The sequence below is a fragment of the Salminus brasiliensis genome, chromosome 23, assembly GCF_030463535.1.
Source record: "Salminus brasiliensis chromosome 23, fSalBra1.hap2, whole genome shotgun sequence".
Classification (NCBI taxonomy): Eukaryota; Metazoa; Chordata; class Actinopteri; order Characiformes; family Bryconidae; genus Salminus; species Salminus brasiliensis.
The window spans coordinates 10,479,324-10,503,245 of NC_132900.1; the positions used below are offsets into that span (position 1 = coordinate 10,479,324).

The 23,922-nt window shown below is 43.7% G+C and overlaps 1 protein-coding gene across 3 annotated transcripts in view; it reads right to left on the bottom strand.

The window, feature by feature from the left end:
* The window catches only part of ephb1 (EPH receptor B1), a 305,121-nt gene that overhangs the window by 98,276 nt on the left and 182,923 nt on the right, over positions 1 to 23,922 (bottom strand). For 2 of the 3 annotated variants that reach the window (XM_072669347.1, XM_072669346.1), the window contains exon 6: positions 18,538 to 18,873. The exons of the other annotated variant lie outside the window; for it this stretch is intronic. In XM_072669347.1, coding sequence (XP_072525448.1) covers positions 18,538 to 18,873 — 336 coding nt within the window. The remainder of the gene's footprint in view (positions 1 to 18,537; positions 18,874 to 23,922) is intronic. 3 annotated transcript variants of the gene reach the window in all.

Sequence of the window (23,922 nt, forward strand, 5' to 3'; positions counted from 1 at the left end):
ATTTCTGTCCTTCTCTGCTTCACACACTACAGCCATCAAGGATTATAATCTACAGTGAATTAGACAGTAGAGTTTAGCTAAACAGCATAAACAGCTAATCATTAGCTGGCTATTTGTGTCATTAGCTCCCTGCCAGGTCCAGTAGGGGGCACTAGCAATTTTAGGATATTTCAGGATATGCGTGTCTGTGTAGTGCTTAATGTTTTTGGTCACTGAATTCCACACTTGGAATTTCATTTGGGACTATCAATATTCAGAACTACTTCTCAATGAGGGTCACGGTGGAAGGCCGGAACACCTTCCAGGAATTTCCTGGACAGGGTGCCAGTACCATCGTGTAACACTGATTTTGTCCTTTATGTATCATATAGTGTGACTCTTCCATACCACCTAGGATGGCAGTCCATCACGTTATGCTAATTCTGTCTTTCAGATGTCATATCGCATGATTTTTCTACATCCCCTAGGTTGCCAGTCCATTGTGTAACACTGATGTTGTCCTTTATGTCATATCGCATGATTTTTCTACATCCCCTAGGTTGCCAGTCCATTGTGTAACACTGATGTTGTCCTTTATGTCATATAGTGTGACTCTTCCACATCCCCTAGAGTGCCAGTCCATTGTGTAACACTAATGTTGTCCTTTATATGTAATATGTGACTCCTCTCCAACAACTTGGGTTCCAGTCCACCATGTAACACTGATTATGTCCTTTATATGTCATATAGTGTGACTCTTCCACATCCCCTAGGTTGCCAGTCCATTGTGTAACACTGATGTTGTCCTTTATATGTCATGTAGTGTGACTCTTCCACATCCCCTAGGTTGTCAGTCCATTGTGTAACACTGATGTTGTCCTTTATATGTCATATAGTGTGACTCTTCCACATCCCCTAGGTTGCCAGTCCATTGTGTAACACTGATGTTGTCCTTTATATGTCATGTAGTGTGACTCTTCCACATCCCCTAGGTTGCCAGTCCATTGTGTAACACTGATGTTGTCCTTTATGTGTCATACAGCATGACTTTTCTGCAACATCTTGGGTTCCAGTCCACCGTGTAACACTGCTTTCATCCTTTACATGTCATACAACATGACTCTTCCACATCCCCTAGAGTGCCAGTCCACCGTGTAACACTGCTTTTGTCCCGTCCTTTATATGTCATATAGTGTGACTCTTCCATACCACCTAGAGTGCCAGACCATTGTGTAACACTGATTTTGCCCCTTATATCATATAATGTGACTCTTCCACACCACCCAAAGTGCTAGAACATTGTTTAACACTGATTAGGTCATTTATATGTCATATAGCGTGACTCTTCCACAAATACACATGCAGAATGCTTCATGTCTTACACTATAATCTGAAACCACCAGACACTTCTATTGCCCGGGAAAGCATAGACACAAGAATATGGCTGTTGTATCTCTGCATTACTTTAAACACACACTGTCATCATGTGTGTTATAGACCCCCGAGGACCAGAGAGAGCGATACAGTGAGCTAGGGAGAGCGAGCACGAGAGTGATAGCGTTATTGTTTTCATGACACTAATAGCTGATAGTGTAGTAATAGAACAAGACCATCCGACAGCTACCGTGAAAAGAGAAACCGGCTCAACTACTACTCCCACAATGCACCTCTTCTATCTCATTAATGCCCTCCTGACACAGTCATCACTCTCTCAAGGCTATTTCGGCGCTGGGTGAAGCACAACAAACATCCGTAAATGTCCGAAAGCGGTCAAGCTGGACAAGTCGTCCGCAGACCCATCTGTTGCTTCACATTCAGTCCATTCATTTTCCCTCTTTTCAGGTCGTACTCCGTGTCTATTGTCAAGCGCTGTATGCTTTTCTATATTTCAGGGTTCTGTTCATGGTCATCGAACACGTTGGTTAATTATTACGGATAACCATCCCCCCTCCTAAGTGTAATTACCGAGCAGCTGAATAGGGGTGACATATAATCATAGAGATGGTGAATAGAGGTTAGATATATATAATGATGCTGTAGGTGAATGAGGTTATTGATCTTTTCTTGAATGGAGGCCAACCTGAAAGGCACTCTTTCTATTCTATGATGAAGATACACTCCTCTGTATTGTCCACTTCCATTGTGGTTGATGTACAGAAGCTCCAATGACACCTCTTTCTCTCGCCCTCTGCTATCCCTAATGATCAGAAAGGTGGGGAACGACTCGTTATTGGAACATGAGGCGATAAGTCGTCATGTGACCACAGGTCTAATGGGCAGGTCTCTGTGGGATGAACGAGGCTCTCTTGACGGAATTAGTTGCTTCTGCTCGGCCGTCAGATCATTAGTGGTTAACCACAGCCAAAAGAATACAATACAGTAATTGGCCACTTTATCAGAAACTCCTACCTCGTTGGTCCACCTTCCTTGGGTAATAAATGTGTTAGCCATCCTTTAGCCTTTTATCTATGGTTAGTTTCCTACACGTCCTCTAGAAATTAACTTTATGGGCAGGTTTCTGTAGGATGACCATGGTTCTCCTTGAAGAACTGCTCAACATTTAGATCATCCATGGTTAATTATAGCCAAACACATGTGTCTCATATTGTTGCTGGACAAAACCAATGCAATCTCTTATCAAGCATTTCCAAATAACCAATCAGTGAGGGACTGTAGACCATCTGGTAATGCACAGTTTGTGTTTTCCATACATCCTCCTAGGAATGAACTATATAGGCAGGCCTCTGTAGGATCACCATGGTTCTCCAAAGAGAACTGCTCAGCATTCAAATCATCAGTGAGTAATTACAGCCAAACACAAATGTCCTGGCACATAATCCCAATGGCCGATCAGTTTACACAACAGGCCACTTTATTGGAAACCCCTACCTTTTCAGTTCACCCTTGCTGGTGTATATTCAGAGTTTCTTATACACCCTCCAGGAATTAAATATATAGGCAGGCCTCTTTTCTATTAGGCCTTTATTAGAAACCCCCACCTTCAGTCAGTACACCCTTGATAGATACTGTAGACCATTTGTTGATGAAACCTGCAGACGTTTGAACTGAACTCTTGTACAGAGCAAAAAACTGAACTCTTGTACAGAGCAAGCTTCTGCAAGATCTCACAATATGGACCTTCAGCCACTGGACATAGAGGGTTTCCCAATGCTGCCAGAAATCAAGAATGCAAGCTGAAAAACAGGCCTGAAATACATGAATGAATGAATAAATAAATAGCTTCATTAAACCGGCTAATTCTCTTTATGGCTAATTCCTGAGAGCATGCTGGTGCAAATGCTCTGAACTGACCTTGAGAGATTGGCTCAGCTAAACTTCCCTAATATCCTAATAGACAGCTATATGTTCTCTTAAGCCCCAAGGGTTACAGCGAGGGAGATATCGAGAGAATTAAACCATTAAGTCCTCCGCGGCTAAACAGAACGGCCACATAAGAGCCAGAGAAAGAAAGCAGGGAAATAGATGGGCTTTAAATGGTCTGATAGGCCCCTTCAAAAGGCAGTAAATTTAAAAGGAAGAAGAGTGCACTCTATCCTGGCTGTCCAGGAGGGGACAGACTGTGAATGAACTCTTAAATCAGCCATATCAATCAGTCACACACACACATAGCTTGCCATCTTCACTAATGACCCAGCAGTCCAGCAGGTCAAACCTCTACTCACTACAACATCTCTCTCTCTCTCTCTCTCTCTCTCTCTCTCTCTCTCTCTCTCTCTCTCTCTCTGTCAATCAATAAATAAATAAATCAAATCAGTCCAATTAAATCAATCAACTAACCAATCCATCAACCAATCAGACAGCGAGTCAGTCAATGCATAAATCAGCAAGTCAGCTAGTTAGTCACCCTATCAATAACACAATCAATGCATTCAAAACCATCAGCAAATAAAGCAATCAATATATCCATCAATCAGTCAGTCAGCTAATCAATCAATTAACCAGCCAGCCACCCTTTCAATAACTCAATCAATTCATTAATTAATACGCATCAACCAATCAATGAGCCAATTAACCAATCAGTCAACCAGCCAATCAACCAATGAATAGCTTAATGAGCAACCTGTCAGTCAATCAATGCATAAACAGTCAGCTAACCAATCAATCATCCAGCCAGTCACTGTCAATAACTCAATCAATCAATACATTAATTAATATGCATCAGCCAATCAACAAGCCAAACAACCAATCAACCAATACCTTAATAAACAATCTTTTAATCAATTAATAGATAAATCAATAAAATCACTTAACAAACCCATCCATCAACCAGTCAGACAATCAGACAGTTAGTCAGTCAGACAATCAATCAATTAATCCATCAATCAGTTTCCGCATCACTGTACTTAAGGGTAACCCTCAGAAGTGTCTTTGATCTCTGGAAACAGTAGGAGTGCAGCGTAATGCAGCAGGAATTCCTCCCCTCAAAGCTCACTGAAACAAGCTGAGGATTTCTGAGTAAAGTGTGAATTCTAAACCCTCCACCAGCAGGCCTCTGTTATCAGCAGTGAAAGCTCATTTCAAAGGCAGGTTGTGCTGCATTCAACCCATTTAATATAGTTCCTTATCACGGCTTCCTGACAGTGTGTTTTTTAGATGGACAAGACCGATAGGAAGCACATTAAAGACTCACAAAAAAACTCCTACAAATTAGAAAGTCACGCTAATATGCACTTCAAAGACGTTTCCATGAAAACGGATGTAAAAACGAGACCACACCGACTTTAAATAACCAGCAATTGCTCTCTTTTAAGTGAAATGTGAGTAGTTCTTGGAGGTATGGGGTCTGCAGCTGGAAGGCTAATTCAGCACAGCCGGGTGCTTGGCTGATCATAACTTACAGCCTGACGCCTGCGCAGCAATGGCAATATTAACATTAGCATTTGTTCATTAGAGAGACAGCCTTATGGAGAGTGGCTTACCGAGTGTGAGTAGATTAAGCCTGCAGCTCACAGCACAGGATCAAGGCCAATTCATAAGATATTTAAGCATATCGCTTAATTTCAGCACTTAGAAGGTGGAACCGTGCAGAGCTCAGAGGGGAAGAGTGATGCAGAGAGTTCTGAACAAAGGCACTGAATGTTTAGAAAAGCTCCAGGAGCCGAGAGAGAAAAAGAGAAGGGCCGGTTGGTATATGAGGTTCTGTACATGTGTTAACATTTGCACACTATGGCAAGATAATTCTAATCTTAACCTCAGTAACCCAAACCTAAGCCTAATATTAACCTTAACCTCAGTAACCCTAAACCTAACCCTAATAATAAACCTAACCTTAACTTCAGTAACCATAAACCTAACTAATAATAAACCTAACCTTAACCTCAGTGACCGAAACCTAACTCTAATATTAACCCTAACCTTAACCTCAGTAACCCTAAACCTAACCCTAATATCAACCCTAATCTTAACCTCAGTAACCCTAAACCTAATATTAACACTAACCTTAACCTCAGTAACCCTAAACCTAACTCTAATGTCAACCCTAATCTTAACCTCAGTAACCCTAAACCTAACCCTAATATTAACCCTAACCGTAACCTCAGTAACCCTAAACCTAATATTAACACTAACCTTAACCTCAGTAACCCTAAACCTAACCCTAATATCAACCCTAATCTTAACCTCAGTAACCCTAAACCTAACCCTAATATTAACCCTAACCGTAACCTCAGTAACCCTAAACCTAACTCTAATATTAACCCTAACCTTAACCTCAGTAACCCTAAACCTAACCCTAATATTAACCCTAACTGTAACCTCAGTAACCCTAAACCTAACCCTAATATTAACCCTAACTGTAACCTCAGTAACCCTAAACCTAACCCTAATATTAACCCTAACTGTAACCTCAGTAACCCTAAACCTAACCCTAATATTAACCCTAACCTTAACCTCAGTGATCTACACCTACCTAACCCTAATATCAACCCTAATCTTAACCTCAGTAACCCTAAACCTAACTCTAATATTAACCCTAACCTTAACCTCAGTAACCCTAAACCTAATATTAACCCTAACCGTAACCTCAGTGACCCTAAACCTAATATTAACCCTAACCTTAACCTCAGTAACCCTAAACCTAACCCTAATATTAACCCTAACCGTAACCTCAGTGACCCTAAACCTAATATTAACCCTAACCGTAACCTCAGTAACCCTAAACCTAACCCTAATATTAACCCTAACTGTAACCTCAGTAACCCTAAACCTAACTCTAATATTAACCCTAACCTTAACCTCAGTGACCTAAACCTAACCCTAATATTAACCCTAACCTTAACCTCAGTAACCCTAAACCTAACCCTAATATCAACCCTAATCTTAATCTCAGTGATCTACACCTACCTAACCCTAATATCAATCCTAACCTTAACCTCAGTAACTCTAAACCCAATCTTAGTATCCAAAAGTGACTCTTTCTGCTGTTAGTTTTTCATAAGAAAGTGGAATTTGTGTTGAAACAGTTGAGAAATGTCGTCTCTTGAGTTAATCTTTCTTGTTGTCCTTTTATTTTCAGGACCCTTGGGCCTCACAGAGATAGTCGTACAAGACCAGACACACTGGAGCACACCACAGCTTGTAAATGGCAAACACTGTGTGTACATGGGCCTGTAAGCTGCTGAGGCTGTCAGGTAGCAGCAGAGGCCTGAGGCCCATCACAATCCTCTCTGATCACCGCCTGACCTGAGCCACTAAAAATAACTTCACATTTACCCTCAACACCACCGAACACACTCATCACTCTGATACATGCATTTCCTCCCTGGGAAGGGGTGGACTCTACAACCACTGCTGCTCATAGAGTCGGTGCTGCTGCTTTCTATATAGCACCACTGTCACGCAAAAACCTTGTATGGACCAATGGAAATGCTTCAAAATGAAGGAATGGAACTAAATCTTTTTACATTGACGTCCATTGAAAGTTAGGATTTTTTTTTCCTTCTCCTGAAAAGTTGCTATTTTGGACACAGACAATTACCTCAGACACAAACCTGGCACATTTCCATGTACATTAAAAAATAATAGATGGCCATGAGACCTTGCCTCCGCATCTGCTCACTGGTTTCCCTTGTAAGTGTGTAGGTTTTCTTCGTTCTTTGTTCTATTTTGGCAGAAGGAATTGTGTACAGATGCTAGGATTTAGCATTTACATGTGTAATATCAGCGTAGAAACCTGAGATGACCCTGACAGAACAATCGTCAACATAATTGATGTTCACATGATGAATGAGATGACATTTTGGTTGAAGGTCAGTTTTCAAACGTGTTCCGTTATCAACACTGGAACATATGAGCTTGGCCAAGAGAAAATGTCAAGTTTGGTAAAAAAAAAATAAAAAAATAAAAAAATAAATAAAAATACAATTTGCCAAATGGTCGTTGTCTCCAAAGTTTATTTCTATAGCTCAGCAGTGGAGCCACTCCTAAAGCATCACACACTTCGCTTCCACTATGCCAAGCCAAGTAATCACTGGAATCATGTTAGCTATAGAAATGACCATGCACATGCAGCTGAGGCTTCAAGATGGCTAATGTTACTGTATTAGCGATGCTGCATCTGTCTGTTCTGAGCCTCATAGCTCTGGTGAAAAAACAACAATGCAATTGTCTGGCTGTAAAAATGACCAACACCACACACACACACACAGTTGGGGCTTTAGATTGGTAATAGCACTGTATTAGCGGCCTGTTCTGAGTCTTCTGAGCGTTGTAGCTCTGGTGCAAAATTCAAGAGCTATACAAGCTGTATAAGCGACCAAAAATACACACACTAATAGAGCTTCAAGTAATGGTAGCTTTTGACTAGCAATTAGCACTGCGCTAAAGCATCAGACACACCACTGAGGCTTTAGATAATGCTAATGGTAGCTTCTCGTAGCTTTACATGGACCGTTCTCCCTCCTGCAATCAGGAAGAAGGTACCGCAGCATCCGGTCCAACATGACCAGGCTCTGCAATAGCTTCTTCCCCCAAGCCATCAGACCTCTCAACTCCAGAGCCTGAACCGATGGTTTTTCTGTTCCATGTACACACACACACACACACACACACACTCTCTCTCTCTCTCTCTCTCTCTCTATATATATATATATATATATATATATATATATATATATATATATATATATATATATATATATATATATATATATATATATATCATTCACCAACCATTTACCCCAGACAATATGGGAAGCAATTTGCACAAATAACTATTCTACCTCACTGGACTTAATATTTATTGCACACTGCATAATTTGCACACTACCCCTAATTATTTATTATTCTTTGTCTGTATTGTGTTGTATTGTCTGTCTGCACTTGTATTCTGTATGCACTTTGTCTATGTTGTAGTCTGTATGTATGTATGTATATAGTTGAAATGACAATAAAACCCACTTCACTTGACTTGACCTTTAGAGGTGGGTCGGTGGGTCAATGTAGTGTTAGGAGTCTTGCCCAATGACTCTTATTGGTGTAGTTCAGCATAGTGACCCAGACCAGGAATTGAACCCTGGTCCCCGACATGGTGTGGTAGCTCACTGGCAGGTAATGGCGTTACCCGTTGCACCACACCAACCACGTCGTAGCAAACTTTGGAAACTCAACAGGCCCTTGCTTGCTGGCTGGCTACATTTGGAATAGAGAGAACATGGCACACATTTGTTTGTACACATGCACACATCACGCTAATGGTTGCTAGCTGCTGTTGCACCAATGCATGCAATCAAGTCCTGATTACAAGACTAATGTTCTAAATGTACTGTGCATACACGTAGTACACACGCGAGCGGCCGCACAAGGCATAAAAGCTTGGCACCTTGGCAAAAGCGAGCACACGTTGTCCATCTCTCTGCATTCCTGCAAGTATTCCCATCAAAAACAGGAGCAGAGCAATTAGCATCGGCTATAAAGCCCCGTAAACGCGGCCCCGAGCAGATTAGGAGCAGAAGAGTCATTAGCTGTGCCTCACGCTAACAATAGAGGCTAGTGTCGCTCTTAAACATCTATCTGTCAGGAGCTCCATTTAGAGAGTGACACGCACGCCCAGTGGCGGCCATTAGAGCCGCCTGATAATAAGGGTTATTCACTCACTCATTTCCCTCTCCTCTATCCTCGATCACCCCACTTTAAGAGCGAGAGAGAGACAGAGAGAGGCGGATGTCGATTTAAAAGGGTGTATAATGAAGACAAACACAAGTGAGGCTTGATTTGTCTTCACCTATAGACGTTCTGTGAGGAAAAGCAATGGCCTCTCGTGTTGTATAACAGGCCGGAGCCTAATGTGCAGGTTGCTAATGTGAGGGAGCACTCCTTTAAAAAGGTTTTTAATCGCTAGCTGTCACATTTACATCACACCATCGATTACCACCGGCCGTCCTTTTTTAGGAGTTTCCCTATGATTATATAAAAAGCTGCGATTCCATTAAAGCCAATGGGCTTCAGCATCTGCCCATTGGCTTCTATCGTAAGTGGGCTTTAGCATCTGCCCATTAGTAACGGTTTTCAGTTCTTTTTCCAAGTACAGGGAAATGTTATTGTCCGTGTAAGCGGACTGTAAGCCACATATAAAGATTAGCTTAAACAAATGCTGGAGTTTTCCTTTAGAATGGACAGAATTATCTAGAATTAATGTTATCTCCCACACTCAGGCTCTTGACCACACTATAAAACCAGAGCCATAAAACCAGCTGCTAATGGATTTTGTAGAACTGCTTAAAATGTAAGAGGGGGACTGCTGCGTGATTGGATTCCAATAGGCCAGTCACGAGCCAGTGTCAGCAGGGGGGTGATTCCACATTAAAAAGTATTTCCCCTGGATGTAACTTGTGCGTGCAATGCCACGAATAGCTAGTGCGGTGGGAATCTTCAGGAATCTTCAGGAAATAAGAACCACATCAGATTCAAACTGCCAGCCAACAGGGATTAGCAGGGACTGCTATGTCGCAACACTGAAGAGAAAGCGGACTTCAACCAGCATTAGAGTGCTTCCATGTCCAAATGTTTGTGGACACCCCTTTATGTTGCACCCGTTGCTGACGCAGGTGTGCAAATGCACACAAACACAGATAGCTTGTCTAGTCACATAGCAATAAACAAGAACCTACTGGCACCATGCCTAATGCCAGACATGGTTAGTGGGGTACAAAGCTTCCCCCAGCGTTAAGAACTGTGTTCTCTGGAATGATGGTTGGTGCTCCATCCTGTGCTTTTGGGATGAGGTGAGGTGGGATGGTGATCATCACTAATGCTCTAATCACTGAATGCAATCAAATCCTCACAGCAATGCTTCAAAATCTAGTATCTAGTAGAAAGCCCTTCCTGAGAGACAGTTACTCCAACAAAAACAGGTCTGACTCTATTTAATACCCCTGATTTCAAAAGAATCAATGAATGAGCAGGTGTCCCAATACTTTTGTCGACATATATATTGTATCAGCTGTCCGGTTTTGATGAGCCCATGTCCACTGCAGCTTCAGCTTCGGAAGTGAAACTGATATGGCTTCACCACAGTTGTACGGAGTGGTCATCTGAGTTACTGCAGCCTTTCTGTCAGCTCCAACCAGTCTGGTCATTCTCTGTTGACCTCTCCATTTGACAAGGTGGCAGCAACTGCTGCTCACTGGATGCTTCACCATTCCCACTGTTGATGTGAACATTTCCTGGAGCTGTTGTCCCACATCTGCATTACGCTATGCATGGCACTGTTGGCACGCGGTTGGCTGATTACAGAATTGAACACCACACCCCTGTCTGATCTTGCAGTAAGATTGGCTTGTGTGCTGTGTCACTCCCCAGACTGCAGTGGTCGTGTGTTTATTTGGCATTTACAGGCATGACCAGGCGGTTCTGGCTGAACTGTCTCTAATTGAAAGCTAGTCAAGCTGGGACAAGTGGCCCTGTAACAGCCATTATGCAATTAGCTTCAATTTACCTGCACCAGAACAAACAGCCCGACGGGCAAACACGGCTCAAATAATCCCCCACTTCACAAGAAATACCAGCAGCTTTCGCTTTCAACACACTGCAAACAGATCGTACACAGTTTCAACCTAATAGAAAAAACACAGCTTCAAGTGATAAGCAATTAAATAAAAGGACACTTTAATTAATATGTTCAAATTGCATTAAACATTCTATTAATGGTACAACTCTGAAAAAACACTGGATACAAGAGCAAAAAAAAAAAAAAACACTTCAGACTAACTCCAATCTGCCAGTCCATCATTAAAAATAATATAAATAATTCTGTCCATTCCTCCTTCCTTTTCTCCTCTTCTTCCTTCTCCTTTCACCTCCTGTTTTCTTGCCTCCCCTCTTTTTTAAACCTCTTCTTTACTCTCCTTTCCTGTGTCATCTTTTCCCCGTCTTCCCTCCTTTCGTCTTCTCCTTTTTATCCCATTTCCTCCATTCTTGCTTCCCCTTCTGTTCTTCTTTCTTGCCTCCTCTTTCCTCTCATCTCTTCTTAACTCCTTTCCCTTTCTCTCCTCTCCCTTCTTCTTTTCTTCACCTTTCCTCTTCTGCTTTCTTGCCTCATCTATTTCCCTTCTCCTCTCCTCTTCTCCTTTCTCTCCTCCTCTCCTTTCTCTCCTCCTCTCCTCTTCTCCTTTCTATCCTCCTCTCCTCTTCTTTCCTGCCTCATCTCTTCCCCTTCTTTCCTCCTCTTTTCATCTTCTCCTTTCTCTCCTCTTTTCTTGCTATATCCCCTCTTCTCCTTTTTCACCGCCTTTCCTCCATTCTAGCCTCCCCTCCTCGTTTCTCTCATTTCCTCTCCTCTCTTCTTGACTCCTTTTCCTCTCCTCTTCCCCTTTCTCTCCTCCTCTCCTCTTCTTTCCTGCCTTATCTCTTCCCCTCTTCCTCTCCTCTTCTCCTTTCTCTCCTCCTCTCCTCTTCTTTCCTGCCTCATATCTCCCCCTTCTTCCCTCCTCCTTTCATCTTCTCCTTTCTCTCCTCCTCTGCTCTTCTTTCCTGCCTCATATCTCCCCCTTCTTCCCTCCTCCTTTCATCTTCTCCTTTCTCTCCTCCTCTGCTCTTCTTTCCTGCCTCATCTCTCCCCCTTCTTTCCTCCTCCTTTCATCTTCTCCTTTCTCTCCTCCTCTGCTCTTCTTTCCTGGCTCATCTCTTCCCCTTCTTTCCTCCTCCTTTCATCTTCTCCTTTCTCTCCTCCTCTGCCCTTCTTTCCTGGCTTATCTCTTCCCCTTCTCTCCTCCTCCTTTTATCTTCTCCTCTCTCTCCTCCTCTCCTCTTCTTTCCTGCCTCATGTCTTCCCCTTCATTCCTCCTCCTTTCATATTCTCCTTCCTCTCCTCTTCTCCTTTCTCTCCTCTTTTCTTGCTATATCCCCTCTTCTCCTTTCTCACCGCCTTTTCTCCATTCTAGCCTCCCCTCCTCTTTCCTCTCATTTCCTCTCCTTTCTTCTTGACTTCTTTTCCTCTCCTCTCCGCTCCTCTTTTCTTTCCTCCTCTCCTTTCTTCTTCTCCTTTCTTGCCTCCTCTCATCTTCCCCTGTCCTCCTCTCTCACCTCCTTCCTTGTCTCTTTTCCCTCCCTGTCCTTTTTTCTTTGCTGTCCTCTACTTATTGCCTCCTCTCTTTTCCTCTCCCATCCTCTCTTCTTCCCTCTATTTCTTCCCTCTCTTCTTTTTTTTGCCTTGTCTCCTTTCCTCCCCCATTCTTCTCTAGCCTTTTCTTGTGCCCTCTTTTCTCATCTCCTTCCCTCTGTACTCTACTCCTACTCCTCCTCTTCTCTTCCTTTCCTCTCATATCCTCTCCTATCTTCCTGCCTCCTTTTCTCTACTCCTTTCTTTATTTTCTTGTCTCATCTCCTCTACTTTTTGCTCCTCTTCTCTAATTTCCTCCTCTTTTCTACTCTCCTTCCACTGTCCCTTCTCTCCCCCTCTCCTCTTTACCCCTCTCCTCTTACCCTCACCTCTCCTTTTCGATTCCCTCCTCCTCCTTAGTTGGACCGCACTTTAATGTTAGCGAAGCTCCGAATGTATCCACAGGTCCAGAAGCTCCACTTTTTTAATCCAGGATGAAAGGGCTGGAGGATCATCATTGTGTTAAACCATATATAATAACTTTTTACCCTTGAAAATGAGGCCAGATGGTTCAAACAAACTTCAAAAAAAAAAAAAGGAGAAAAGAACCAAAGCTTTAGCAAGTAGACTTCGGATTTTTTTTGCCTCGCCTCCCCCCCACTGTCTAAGCAGAAGCTTGTGGATAATTTCGTGTGCAGAGGGATTCCTATCTTTGCCAGCACGGCAAAGTTCAGTCCTAAACCATGAAGACGTGGCTTGTTATGCTGCATGGTGCTAGCTAGCGGAATCCCACTGCCTCGTTTCAGCGGGCGCTTTGTAGTTTCCCTTTTTTATTTACGCTCAGAAAAAAAGCGCTTTGATAAGGAAGAAATGGCACCATGCGATTTATTCCAGCACTGGAACCTTCCGGAAATGTGCTTACTCTCTGAAAACGTCCACAGAGTCAGTGTTTTCCTTTTCCTCACTGCGTCTAAGTCTCCCTGTCTCCGGTTGTGTGTAAATATGGATTTTATCCGAGGTTTGTTTAGGTGCACGGAGACAGCTCCAGGGCTTGTCCGTCCTGTTTGGAATCTCTTAGTTTTCCATAATGAGGCTTTGTTTTCAGAAACCTAACTCAAGCGTTTGGAGGGCAGACTTTGAAAGATGCTGAGCTCAACGAAATAGGCCTGCCAACGATTACGAGCCAACGCTGCGCCGAAGCTAACAGTGTCAGCTCAGTAGATTCGCCACTACAAAGGAAACACCTGGATCGTGTTGTTGGGCTCCTCTAAAGGCTGCAGAACACACAGCTAGCGTTTGCCGTCCAAGCTAACAAGATATCCCTGCGCTGTATGTGCTCCATAATAAACTGAGGGGTTCTCAGATATTCAGCCAGCTGAGACAAGCATGCATAAACACACACACACATACACATAGCTAGCTACGACATTCCATTGTTACTGCTCTCAAAAAGGCTTGTCGGGGTTTCGGGACTAGAGCAAGATCATTAACTCTGACAATTCCAGCTAACCCTACATCACACTTGTATTTATTTATTTATTTATTTACTTGCTACGCCTTCATGCTCTGAAAGTGGCGTCTTCCTTCCATAAAGGCAGTTGACTAACGCGTCTCGGCTGAGGGTCCTGTCTGGGGACCAGCTGCCGCTGTCGCCGCTGCATTTCTGACGAAGTGGAAAATTTAAATGAGGTTTGTTTTATGTTTGAAGTTGATCTTTTTTTTTCTCTGACTGTATACGAAAGCTCCGGGGTCCAGACATGTGTGTGTTGGTGGGGTGGGCTGTGGTGAGGGTGCTGAAAGCTTGTCCGGAACACTAAGGCTCAGGCTGTCAGGGCAGTAATGGATGGCCTGATCATATTCCTGTTGACAGAGTTTTTCTTTGGCGCCACCAGACAGACCATTTGGATCAGTGGGTAAAACAGAGCAGTAACAAATACATTTTTAAAAAAAGTGCAGATTTTACATATATAGGCTTTTAGGTTATTAGGTTCATTAAGAGAATAGAGGGAGAGAGAGAGAGAGGGAGAGAGAGAGGGAGGAAGGGGGTAGAAAAGGGTTGAAGAAAAGAGAGCAGAAGAAAGCATAAGAGTACAAAAGAAAGGAAATAAGCGGAGAAGAAAGTGGAAAGAAAAGGAGAAAAGAAAAGAGAAGTGTGGAAAGTAGAAGAGGGTAGAAATGTGGGGAAGAAAAGAAAAGAGGAGAAGAGAAGGTGGTAGAAAAGGGGAGAAGAGTGAAGAACAGAGGAGAAACAATGAGAAGGAAGTAGCCGAGGGTAGAAACATGAAGAGCGGACAAGATAAAAAAAAAGAGGAGACGAGCAGGGAGTGGAAAAGGGAGAGTAAAGAAGAGGAGTAAAATAGGAGGAGAGAGGAGAAGAAAAAGAAATGGGGGGAGTAAAAGGGGAAAGAGAAGTGGAGACGAGGACAAAAGACAAAAGAGGAGAAGAGTAGAACAGAAAGGAGAAGAGAAAAGAGAGGAGGAGACAAGAGAGAAAGGGAAACAGAGGAGAGGGTAGAAAAGAGGAGGCGCGGAAAGGGAGAAGAGGAAAGAAGAATAAGGAAATAGAAGAGGGTAGAAAAGAGGAGGAAAGATGAAATAAGATGAGGAGAAAAGTAGAAAAGGGTAGAATAGAAGGAAAGAAATGAGAAAAGAGGAGAAGAGAAGCAAGTAGAAGAAGGTGCAAAAAGGAGAAGAGATGAAAAGAGGAGAGGAGAAAGGAGTAGAAGAAGGTGGAAAAGGGGAGAAGAGGAGAATAGAATAGAAGGGAGTAAATGAAGGTGGAAAAGAGGAGAAGAAAAGGGAGGAGATGAAGGTGGAGAGGAGGAGAAAAGAAGGGAGTAGATTAATGTGGAGAGGAGGAGAAGAGAGGAGAAAAGAAGAGAAGAAAAGGGAGTAGATAAAGGTGGAGAAGAGGAGGGAGTAGATGAAGGTGGAGAGGAGGAAAAGAGGAGAAAAGAGGAGAAGAAAAGGGAGAAGATAAAGGTGGAGAAGAGGAGAAGGGAGTAAATGAAGGTGGAGAGGAGGAAAAGAGGAGAAAAGAGGAGAAGAAAAGGGAGAAGATGAAGGTGGAGAGGAGGAGAAGAGAGGAGAAAAGAGGAGAAGAAAAGGGAGGAGATGAAGGTGGAGAGGAGCGGAAAAGAGGAGAACAGAAGAGAAGAGAAGGGAGTAGATGAAGGAGGAGAAGAGGAGAAAAGAGGAGAAAAGAGAAGAAGAGAAGGGAGTAGATGAAGGTGGAGAAGAGGAGAAGAGAAGGGAGTAGATGAAGATGGAGAGGAGGAGAAAAGAAGGGAGTAGATTAATGTGGAGAGGAGGAGAAGAGAGGAGAAAAGAAGAGAAGAAAAGGGAGTAGATAAAGGTGGAGAAGAGGAGAAGAGAAGGGAGTAAATGAAGGTGGAGAGGAGGAGAAGAGAGGAGAAAAGAGGAGAAGAGAAGAGAGTAGATGAAGGTGGAGAGGAGGAGAAGAGAGGAGAAAAGAGGAGAAGAGAAGGGAGTAGATGAAGGTGGAGAGGAGGAGAAGAGAGGAGAAAAGAGGAGAAGAGAAGGGAGTAGATGAAGGTGGAGAGGAGGAGAAAAGAGGAGAAGAAAAGGGAGAAGATGAAGGTGGAGAGGAGGAGAAGAGAGGAGGAAATAGGAGAAGAGAAGGGAGTAGATGAAGGTGGAGAAGAGGAGAAAAGAGGAGAAAAGAGAAGAAGAGAAGGGAGTAGATGAAGGTGGAGAAGAGGAGAAGAGAAGGGAGTAGATGAAGATGGAGAGGAGGAGAAAAGAAGGGAGTAGATTAATGTGGAGAGGAGGAGAAGAGAGGAGAAAAGAAGAGAAGAAAAGGGAGTAGATAAAGGTGGAGAAGAGGAGAAGAGAAGGGAGTAGATGAAGGTGGAGAGGAGGAGAAGAGAGGAGAAAAGAGGAGAAGAAAAGGGAGAAGATGAAGGTGGAGAGGAGGAGAAGAGAGGAGGAAATAGGAGAAGAGAAGGGAGTAGATGAAGGTGGAGAGGAGGAGAAGAGAGGAGAAAAGAGGAGAAGAGAAGGGAGTAGATGAAGGTGGAGAGGAGGAGAAGAGAGGAGAAAAGAGGAGAAGAAAAGGGAGAAGATGAAGGTGGAGAGGAGGAGAAGAGAGGAGGAAATAGGAGAAGAGAAGGGAGTAGATGAAGGTGGAGAGGAGGAGAAGAGAGGAGAAAAGAGGAGAAGAGAAGGGAGTAGATGAAGGTGGAGAGGAGGAGAAGAGAGGAGAAAAGAGGAGAAGAAAAGGGAGAAGATGAAGGTGGAGAGGAGGAGAAGAGAGGAGGAAATAGGAGAAGAGAAGGGAGTAGATGAAGGTGGAGAGGAGGAGAAGAGAGGAGAAAAGAGGAGAAGAGAAGGGAGTAGATGAAGGTGGAGAGGAGGAGAAGAGAGGAGAAAAGAGGAGAAGAAAAGGGAGTAGATGAAGGTGGAGAAGAGGAGAAGAGAAGGGAGTAGATGAAGATGGAGAGGAGGAGAAAAGAAGGGAGTAGATTAATGTGGAGAGGAGGAGAAGAGAGGAGAAAAGAAGAGAAGAAAAGGGAGTAGATAAAGGTGGAGAAGAGGAGAAGAGAAGGGAGTAGATGAAGGTGGAGAGGAGGAGAAGAGAGGAGAAAAGAGGAGAAGAAAAGGGAGAAGATGAAGGTGGAGAGGAGGAGAAGAGAGGAGGAAATAGGAGAAGAGAAGGGAGTAGATGAAGGTGGAGAGGAGGAGAAGAGAGGAGAAAAGAGGAGAAGAGAAGGGAGTAGATGAAGGTGGAGAGGAGGAGAAGAGAGGAGAAAAGAGGAGAAGAAAAGGGAGAAGATGAAGGTGGAGAGGAGGAGAAGAGAGGAGGAAATAGGAGAAGAGAAGGGAGTAGATGAAGGTGGAGAGGAGGAGAAGAGAGGAGAAAAGAGGAGAAGAGAAGGGAGTAGATGAAGGTGGAGAGGAGGAGAAGAGAGGAGAAAAGAGGAGAAGAAAAGGGAGAAGATGAAGGTGGAGAGGAGGAGAAGAGAGGAGGAAATAGGAGAAGAGAAGGGAGTAGATGAAGGTGGAGAGGAGGAGAAGAGAGGAGAAAAGAGGAGAAGAGAAGGGAGTAGATGAAGGTGGAGAGGAGGAGAAGAGAGGAGAAAAGAGGAGAAGAAAAGGGAGTAGATGAAGGTGGAGAGGAGGAGAAGAGAGGAGAAAAGAGGAGAAGAAAAGGGAGAAGATGAAGGTGGAGAGGAGGAGAAGAGAGGAGAAAAGAGGAGAAGAAAAGGGAGAAGATGAAGGTGGAGAGGAGGAGAAGAAAGGAGAAAAGAGGAGAAGAAAAGGGAGAAGATGAAGGTGGAAATGATGAGAAGAACGAACAGAGGCAAGGAAAAGTGCAGAGAAGAATGGAATATGCTCATGAATATTTAGAAGAGTACATTTCCACTGCAGATTCAGAGAGGACTGTAGACTAGTGTCATCTCACTGGAGGAACTGTCATGTTGGTGGGAAGTGTTAATGTATGTGTGGCTTCTAAAGATACTTAAAGCTGAAGAAGGGGCTTTGCAGCCTCAAATTTGACAGATGGAAACTTTTATGCCTTTATTTGCATTGTAGCCTTTGAGGTGACTCACTAGTGCAGTAAATTACTACGTTGTCACCAGAACGAGTGTGTGGGATGAATAACCTGAATACCAAATGGGTCGGTTCAGGAATACTGAAGAAGTCCACTCCTGACACAACTAGATCAGCTCTTAAATGTGAGCTGGAAAGCAGCCTTTGGTCGGATTTGAAGGGCTTATATTATGACATATCATCCCACTGAATTCCTTTTGCCTTATGACAGACACGACTAAAAGACATACATGGCCCTTACTTTCCAATCAGTACAGTCCATATATGGAAACTTGGTTGTGACATCATAACCATGGACACATTTACATAGGACCACCTATTCAGCCTACAGCAGTTTAGAATGTCAGATCATGATGACGAGAGACACAGACAAATGGACAGACAGACAGACAGAGTATCCTAAAGCCTTCCAGGGCTTCTTCTCTTACCGGCCTGGTTAGTGGTGATGTCTATGGAGACGTGCTGTGCTGGGTACGGGCTCTTGTTGGTCACTCCGTTGACCGCCTGGATCTCGAACGTGTAGAGCGTGTGGGCCCACAGGTTGCTGATGACCACCCTGTTCTCGGTGAGGCCCAGCTGACGAGGCACGAAGTCCACATTGTCATCGCAGTGGGAGCAGGAACGACGGTCCGCCCGGCACTTCTTGCACACGATGTTGTAGACCACGTCGTCACGGCCGCCGGTCTCACGGGGCGGATGCCACTCCAGGATCACAGACGTCTCGTTCACGATGGAGATGACGTTCCGGGGGCCGGACGGAACGCCTGCGGAGGGAAGACGGAGGAGGCGGAGGTTGCGGAATGAGCTCAGAGTGATCTGAAAATGGTTCTCTGACTGGTAACAAAAGTGGAATCATGGAGAACAGACATTTAACTAGGCAAAGAGACATTTAGGGGGTCAGCATCCTGATTCCAGGGATGCCAGGTAGGGTTAAGGTGTAAACTGAAGGTGTAAAAAAAATTATTTACTTATTCCACTGAACAATGTCTTTAAGCACTGTGCCAGCTAGATGACCAGTCCGAGTCAGAGCGTCTCCCAAACATCAGGCAGGTCTTGTGGGTTTTTTCTAGTATGCAGTGGTCAGTATCTAACAAATGTGATCCAAATAAGGACATAGGGTCATGTACACCCAAGGCTCATTGAAGCCACAAATTATAGCATTGTAAATGCATCCATCTCTCCAAGACTCATTCAACAACCGAAACTTCTTCCAGTACAGCCAGAAACACCAGTAAAATTGCCGCCAAATGAGCAAATTTGCATATTGTGTCCCACACAGCGATTGAGTTTTAGATTGGACTAGACTAACCGGAGAGACATTCGTTTACTGGGTATAAATGCATGTAGCTAAAATCCTATCAGGATACAATCCAGATACTAGTCACACGACGTGACCAGGGTGTAAACGGGGTCTAACGACCTGTCCAATGACTTCTCGGATTGGAAACCTAAAAGAACCCTTACGGAACTTCCTGGGAACTTCTTTGGAGGGGTTAAAAAGTTATGGGTTTATGCATAACATGATAAAATGGGCTAATATGCAACTTTAATACTTCACAAGTTCTACACTTTTTTAATCTACACTATATAAATGATGATTACGTCTAAAATATGAATGATAAAAAACGACAAATGGGACAAGCCAACCCAAAGGTTTGTGAAAGTAGGGTAGTCAAAGATGGCCTGAGCACCATTTAAGTGTCATGGCAGCAACGCCCGGGAAGAAGACTGTAAAAAGTGTCAAGTTAAGACATGGCCTCAATTTATCACGTCTAAAACGTTCAATTTTTAAACGAGCTCAACGAAGATGAATCATTAAAAAGTGATTATCTTTTCTGAACTCATTTAAGTTTTAGATGTGATAAGCTGACGGAACCTCTTTGACTTGATCCAACTTCTAATCTCTTTTCGATTGATTGTGGAGAAAGTTCACACGCCTACAACAGAGCATTACCATATCAGAAGCCTGGGGTGATACGCAGCTATGCAGTTTTTATAAGGCCTTAATACCACAATGTAACACGTATATCACTAGCCCATGAAGTGCTGCCTATTAGATGTGGCTTTACCCTTAGATGTCTACCGTTAGCGCTACCGCTAGTGACGTGATACACTATTTAAAGATGACTGGAAAAATAAACACAGTATGTCTGTTGCATATTGTACACCCCCAGATTGTACTGTATAATCTTCATAGAAAAGCAGTGCCAATAGGCTTGAGGGGTCTCTTGATGGAGGCTCCAGCCGGTACTTTCGGAGCTTGATTACACCTGGCATTAACATGCGTTCTGTATCCGGATAGTCTCTGAAACCAAAAGGCCAGTGACCAAATGAGATCAGATTTCCCTTTTCCTGCATAGATTTCCATTGTATTTGAGGTTTGAGAGATCCGTTTGTAATCCGATCACAATGTGTCCTGGGGGTGGGGTGGGGGGTGTTTGCACCTGGACTTTAATTTGGTCCAGTGAAATTTGAATGTGACCTGATCTGCATAAACGCATGTTAATGGCAGGTGTAAACAGGCTCTTGGATGAGCTGGAGTGATGATTATGATCCAGAACGAATCATCCAACATCAATAGATGAGCTCACTAATAATCCCATTGGCTGAATGCAATCAAATCTTCACAGCCGTAAAGGTTTTGTTTAGCACTTTAGACAAATGTACCTCTTTTGCTGCCACCAACATTTAACAGTGAAACACAATAACTGTACTACAACAGTTTCCAGACATCATTAGGACCTCTCTGATAGCTTTGAAGGCCCTGAGGTTCCTCCTGCCAGTGCAGCTACCATCCTGCAGCACTATTTGAGTATTAGTGCTGCAGCCAACATGCATGTGAATTCGAGACGCCATCCATAATGCTGGAGCGCCTTGTCATCGACCAGTGGGAAAGCTAATCAAAACAACATTTCACGGAATGAGAGGTAATCTCAAACCCAAATGCACACACACACACACACACACACACACACACACACACACACACACACACACACACACACACATACACAGTTGGCCTTCCTCCAAGATCAAAAGGAAAACCCGGCTCGCGGAGAATTCCGTTGCCAAGCCTTGTTATAGAAAAGGCTTGAGCCAAACAGACACATCGATGCTCTGCCTAAAACACTGCAAAGGAGGTGATGAAACCGGAGAGAACATGAGAACACAACAAGTGGAACCGAGTTCTCTACTAGAATTACATGAATCCCTTCAGGAGTAAACACAGATGTGACTGGAGTTTCAAACCCTGACTGGCTGAGTTACCAGGGGTTTACAGTGTAGTGGACAGTGAGTGGAAGTAGATGGTAAGTGTTTCTAATAAAGTGGCCAGTGAGTGGACGTACAGGGAATGTGTTCCCAATACATTGGCCAGCCAGGAAGCTCAAGGGGAAGTGTTTCCAGTAAGTGGAGGCACAAGGTGGGTGTTTCTAATAAAGTGGCCAGTCAAAGGAAGACCAACATGAGCGTATCTAATAAAGTAGCCAGTGAGTAGAAGTACAAAGTAAGTGTTTCTAATAAAGTGACCAGAAAATCTGGTGTTTCTTGTGAGGTAAAGTACAGGGTGTTTCCAATAATGTGGCCAGTAAGTGGAAGCTCAAACTAGGTGTTTTTAATAAGGCGGCCAGTCAATGGAGGTTTATGGTAGGTGTTTCCAGTATAGTGAGTGAAAGGCATAAGGATAGATGTTTCCAGGTGGCCAGTGAGTGGAAGTACAAGGTCGGGATTTTCAATAAAGTGGCCATTAAGTGAAAGTTTACAGTGAGTGTTTCCAGTGGCCAGTCAGTTTCAAAACAGTGGTCAGCAGAAGCACAAGGTAGGCGTTTCCAGGACAGTGGCCAGTCAGGCAAAGTACAGAGGTAGGTGTTTCCAATAAAATGACCAGTGAGTAAAAGCAGTAGGCATTTTGCATAAGTTAAAGTTAGGTGTTTCTAATAAAGTGGCTACTGAGTGGAAGCACAAGGGTAGATGTTTCCAGTAAAGTAGCCAGTCAGAGGCCAAGCATTAGGTGTGTATATAGACCAAGCACAAGGTGTGTAAATAAAGTGAATGGTGAGTGTATCCATTACATTCTACAGCTTTACTGAGAGTTTTAGTATTGCACATTCCAAAATACTCCTAAAAGTTAGTGTGCTCCCAGTGAACTGACCACTTCCTTTAAAAAATCTTAGAATGTCATCTCTGTGAAATATTATACTGTCGGTTCCGAAGGCTAGGGTTTTCTCTCGTGAGAAAGGAATTCCAGGGTGATTTCATTCAGCATGCACATACAATGGCCTATTATGCGGCGAACCCTCCCGGGACAGCAGTGGGAGAGCGTTCAGGAGCGAGAACGAGGTGCTGAAAGGCTCAGCCTTGCGGTGGCGATGGACCGTTGGCGCAAAGTGGCCGTAGACCTTCGTCACTTGGCTTTCATCGGCTCCGGGATTGAGACATTGTAAGCCATGGACGCCTCTGTAGGGGTGAAGGCAGGTTTTATAGTTTTGTTAGGCATGGCGGACGGGTAGAGAATAAAAGCGGCTGTCAGCTCCCCTCGCCCTGCCGGCCTGAGCGCAATTCGCGGGTCCGTGTCCAAAGGTTTGGCCCGAGAAAGGCTTATGCTTACGCTGCAGAAAACGCAGCGGGTGTATTCTGATGAGATGACAGCACCTTTTTTGTGCATTGAGCCAAAATGAAATAGTGAGAGGAAAGAGAGAGAGAGACACAGAGAGAGAGAGAGAGAGAGAGAGAGAGAGAGAGAGAGAGAGAGAGAGAGAGAGAGAGGCGAACACAAACATGCGCATACCCATTAATATACAGTGTATATTAAGGGTGGAAATCGCTAAAGGCCCAAGATACAGTGCAATCAAAAGACTTTTCAGATAGCAGATGATTCTTGCCTAAATGTGGCCTAGTTCAGCCACTCTCAGGTAAGTAGGCAATGGGCAAACTGGCTCACCTCTAGCATCTACATTTCATGCTTAGGATATTTGAACCCTACCAAAACAACCATGTGAAATGTTTGTGCAGCAATTTTATTTTGGGCCAATCCTGGCTCAGTTGTAGCCAGCTGTGACTGTCCTTTGGTACTCAGATTAGGAAGAAGTAATCACCATCATTTTACACTGAATGAAAGTGGTAAACAACTGAATGATGTTGTTAACTTTGGGCCAAAGCTGGACAACAACTCGCTTGACTCTGGGCCAAAGCTTGGCTGTAACTCACTGGACACTGGGTCAAAACTGTACCATAACTCATCTGACTCTGAGTCAAAGATGAGCCATAACTCATTTGACTTCTGGCCAAAACTGTACCATAGCTCATTTGACTTCGGGCCAAAGCTGGGCCGCAACTCATTTGACTCTGGGTCAAAGCTGGGCCATAACTCGTCTGACTTTGGGCCAAAACTGTCCATAACTTGTTTGACTTTGGGCCAAAACTGTACCATAACTTGTTTGACTTTGGGCCAAAACTGTACCATAACTTGTTTGACTTTGGGCCAAAACTGTATCATAACTTGTTTGACATTGGGCCAAAACTGTACCATAACTTGTTTGCTATTTGCAGTTGTCAGGGATTGACATTCAATGTCTGTTGCAGTCGGGACAAGTATCCAATGGTAAGGATACGATTTTTCACCTACTCTATTCAGAAAAGAAATCACACGGAAGAGACAAGACACACAAAAATCACATTTAACAACATTCCCATTTCACTGAAGTGCATTCCCTCCACTTTCATTCCAGTGAGCTTGTTTACCTCTCTCTCCACACCTGCCAAAACTAATTCAAGCACAGGGCTTGTTTTAAGACAAAAAAGGGGGCTCGGCCTGA